The 4,400-nt window shown below is 51.2% G+C and overlaps 1 protein-coding gene across 1 annotated transcript; it reads left to right on the forward strand.

Moving 5' to 3' along the window:
• Positions 1–211: 211 nt before the first annotated feature.
• On the forward strand, positions 212–4,282 carry ttc24 (tetratricopeptide repeat domain 24; the record flags this gene model as incomplete). Its single annotated transcript, XM_005755765.1, has 7 exons — positions 212–408; positions 489–782; positions 857–1,058; positions 2,984–3,190; positions 3,324–3,452; positions 3,549–3,670; positions 4,205–4,282. Coding segments are annotated over exons 1-7 (1,209 nt in total), but the record flags the coding sequence as incomplete, so codon positions are not given.
• Between the last annotated feature and the right edge of the window lie 118 nt (positions 4,283–4,400).

Here is a 4,400-nt window from a genome sequence, read left to right on the forward strand (position 1 = left end):
AGCATCAGGCTTTCAAATGAATTAAAAGTCTGGAACAATAATAACGTAGATAATCACTGTTACTGATTTGTCTCACTGACCTGCGCCTGATCCTGAGGATGGATCTGACTGATTGGTCCACACACCTGAACCTGCAGGTTCTCCGGTAGTCAGCTGATTCATTGATGAAGGCAGCAGGTCAGCACATCTGCATGTCTTTATCCAGGTGACTCTTCCTCCTTCAGGTCCAGCATGACGTCCCGTGCAGCCCCAGAAGCTGTGAAGGTGAAGAGGAGGAGTGGGAGTGTGGGGCAGAAGCAGACAGCAGACATTGAGGAATTGACATCTTCTGGGAACAAAGCGCTGCAGGAGGGACGCCCACAGGAGGCGCTGAGGTACTTCAGAGATGCCCTGAAGGCTGCAGAGCAGGTGAGGCAGTTACAAGAACAGATGCGGTGTCAGCAGTGTTAGTGGCACTCCTGGCACTACATTTCATATCATGCTCTCAGCTCCAGGACTCGCGGGTCCTGCGGGCCTGTTCCTTTAACCTCGGGGCTGCCTATGTGGAGGTAGGACGACCTCGGAAAGGTCTGGACTTCCTGCGGCATGCTCAGCCTGGTCCCAAGGCCGACCGCCTCCCTGACCTCCAGTTCAACCTTGCCCTGGCCCATGATGCACTGGGGCAGAGCCGGGAGGCCGCCACCTACTTCCTGCAAGCTGCCCAGCTGTATAGGTCACAAGGAGACGGCTGCAGCGAGGGGGATGCCTGCGTGGAGATGAGCCGCTGTTACAGCAGGACACGGGTCAGGACCAAAACCTGATTTGACACAGAATAGGTGAGCCAGGTGACTCAGGTGTGTCTGTCTGTGTGTCACAGGACTGGGCGCTGGCGGCTCAGGGTTACTTGCGAGCTGCAGAGAGTTACAGAGTGGCCAACATGTTGGACTATGCAGCCACCGCCCTGTCAGAAGCAGGAAGTCACATGACCCAATCAGATCAGTGCAACCAGGAGGACATCATCGGTGTGCTGTCAGAGTGTCTGAGTTTGATGGGGAGCATTACGGACCCGAGGACTCTGGGTAATCACCTGAAAGAAGGTTGCTTGATTCAGAATGGAATAGAATAGAATAGGCCTTTAGTGTCACTGTGCAATCGAGCTGTGGTGCTCCAAGGCAACTATGCAGGAATAAATAACACACAGGAGACACAAGAGAAAGCCGTTAGAGAAAAAACCTGCAAAATGCTTGGAGGTAGTGCAGAGACTTGGTCTAAGTAGAGTCTGTGTGTGACTGACCTGAGTGACGAGGGTTCAGGTTGGTGGGTGGCCAAGGTGGGGTGTGGGGGGAGGGTGTTTGTTAACCGTCCGAATGGTCCAGGGCAGGGGTCGGCAACCTGCGGCTCTTTAGTCCTTATAGTGCGGCTCCGCGTGGTTTGGGAAAATAAATTAAAGTATTTAGCTGAAGTGTAATTTATTTATGTTAGTTCTTTTTTAACTTGTAGTTCTAAATTGGAAGATTATTGTGATATTGAAATATAAAAATAAAATTGTATTCTATTATTTTTTCATCGCTCAAAATAAGCGTCACACTCGTGGAAGCTGGTGTACCCGCTGAAACGGCGTGCATTTACCGAGACTTTCAACCCCAGCCAGGCCAATTATGGATCTTCGGATCCACATTGTCATGGTCCTGGGCCATGTGGGCCCAGTATTCTTAGTTTCTTGTATTTTTGTATTTCGTTCCTTATTTAGGCCATGTTTCCTAAGTTGTGCTGTTGTGGTGTTCCTTATTTGACTTCCCCTTGTGACTTTTATCCCCTGTGTGCCCCTCTATGTATCTGTGAGCCCTCATCTCCCCTCCTTGTTTCATTCCATGTTTCCCCAGCCCACTATGCCCGTGCTCTCTCTCTCTCCTCCTGTTTGCACCTCTGTGTACTTCCTGTTTTACTTTGACAGTCTCCCGTCAGTGTTGTTTACTCCTGCCATGTCTTGTTATGTTTATCTGTGTCAGCTGTGTTCCCATGTGTGGCCACTTCCCCTGATCATCCCTCTTGTGTATTTAGTCTCTGTGTTTCATGTAGTCTGTGTCGCGTCGTCTGTGTTACCACCCCCTGTGTTCCGTATCTCCAGCCATAGCTTTTCCTTAGTTTATGTCCAGTTTAGGTTTCTGTTTGAACTATTTACTCTTATGCTGCCCTCACTCTGTTTTGTTCCTTTCATCAGCCAGAATAAAAGGCTCGCTTTTGTTTAACTCCACTCCTGCATCCTCGCTTGTGTTCGCTCCTGGGTCCACCACACACATTTCCGCACGGTCTGCCTCCGCAGACCGTGACACACATCATGTCAGCAGCTGTTCCCCAACTATGTTAAAACAAACACGCTCACGCCTCACAGACGACAGCTTACAGTCCTGCGTAAAGATAAAGTGACTTCGTACAGCCCCGATCTGCAGACGCTGTGCGCAGAGGTTCAGGAGCAGAAGTCCCGTTGTAAACATATCACGGCAGACCCGACGATGTTTCCATGAACAGGCTTTTCAGCATCTCTTTATTGACCACTTTTCACACACGGTTGCTGTGTGCACACAGCCGACTGTAGCTTTGCAGCTCACAGCCCGACACACACCAACACAACAGCAGAGAGAGCACAGACTTAAAGGTGGCGAGGCGTGATTGCGGGTGCAGCTCAGGTGCGTCCAGATGGCTCATTGGGTGTTAAAGGTTGCTGACCCCTGGTCCAGGGGAAGAGGTGAGTCTGGAGGTGTGGGACCTGATGGACCTGTGGTACCCACTAGAGAGCCGCGGGTCAAACGGGTTTGTGGGCGGGATGTGAGGCATCACATGGCCCTGGTTTACCTGAGACAGGAGGATCTGGCGATGGCCTCCAAGGTGGTGATAATAACCATCTGTGCAGCCTTCCTGTTCTCAGTCGTGGGCCCTGCGTACCAAACACCCAGGCATGAGGAGAGCACGCACTAGTTACTGTAACTGCTTCTCTGTCATTCAGGTGAGCTGTACCTGTCGGTGGGCGTGTCTTACTGCCGGCTCAGGTCTTTCCAGGAGGCAGTGCAGTGTTTCCAGAAGGCTCTGAGCCCCGCGGCTAAGTGGCCCCCCCTGCTGCCCAAGGTCTATCACAACCTGGGAGCGGCGCTGAACTCCATGGGCCAGTTCAGGTCCGCCGTGGACTACCACAGGCTGGCCGCTGGACTGTACGGTGAGGCGCACACCTGCGGCTCACCTGTTTAAGCAGTTCACCTTTGACCCTCACAAACACTTGCCACATCTTTAATCAGGAGTCTGACAGGAAAATCAGTTTAGCTATAACAATGCTCTGTGTTTGTGTACAGGCTCTCAGGGTTGCCGTGGCGACCAGGCTCGCTGTTTCAGTAACCTTGCGTTTGCCTTCAGTCGGATCGGTGAGGAAGAGGAAGCAGCAGAGAGCTTAATCCTCGCCCTACAGGGATTCAGAGACACAGGTAACATCAGTACTGTCTATGTACATCGGACAGGTGAGACCCCTGTGCTCACCTGTGTGTGTGTGTGTGTGTGTGTGTGTGTGTGTGTGTGTGTAGGGGACTACCTGGCACAGGCTCAGGTGTGCGAGGTGCTGGCTGAGTGTTACCTGGTGCAGAGGAAGCAACACAAAGCGGTTCAGCTCTACAAACAGGCTCTGAGTGCGCTCTCTCACTGCCAGGTAGGTACGGTGGTAATGTGAGGTCAGCACGAGTGTGTACTCACCTGTTGGAGGTTGTTTGATCAGTGAGAGCGATCAGAGCATGAAAGAGTCGCCACAGAGCAGCATTGTCGTGTCTCTGTTCAAACTGTTGATGCAAACTTTATTCATACAGCATGTCATCACACACATCAACTCTACACACTTCACACAAAACAAAACTACACAAAAAAACACAGACACACACACTCGGAGCAGTTCAAATATCTTAGCTGAGCAGGTCACAGCTGTATGACAGTATCGGGAACCAGAGGATGGACTTAAAGGTCAGTCTGTGCTGACCTGCAAGCTGATGCAGTGACTTCAGATTTCTGCATACTTGTGAGGACTCTGCGTTCTGTATGAGGTGCAGTCGTTGTGCTGCAAAGAAAGCCTTACAACAATCTGTCCTACTGAAAGCTTGGACCTCGGGTCAGAGTCAGTTTGACAGAAGTCCATTAAGATCTCTGTCAGATGATACACGGGAGCATCAAACCTCGTCTTCTTCGCTTTCAGGACAGCGGCGGCATCCAGGACCAACTGGTGGAGCGACTGACTGCCACGCTGCAGCAGAGTCTGACCATCGGTCCTCAGGTCTTACCACAACACCCATTCACTAAACCCATCACTGGTTATAAAGCCCAATAACCTCAGTTTGATCTGAATTAAGAAGCAGTTAGCGGCCATCCAGGTCTTTATGTCTTTAACCCTT

The sequence above is a fragment of the Pundamilia nyererei genome, unplaced genomic scaffold (assembly GCF_000239375.1).
Source record: "Pundamilia nyererei isolate P.nyererei 1_Seehausen unplaced genomic scaffold, PunNye1.0 scaffold02971, whole genome shotgun sequence".
Lineage (NCBI taxonomy): Eukaryota > Metazoa > Chordata > Actinopteri > Cichliformes > Cichlidae > Pundamilia > Pundamilia nyererei.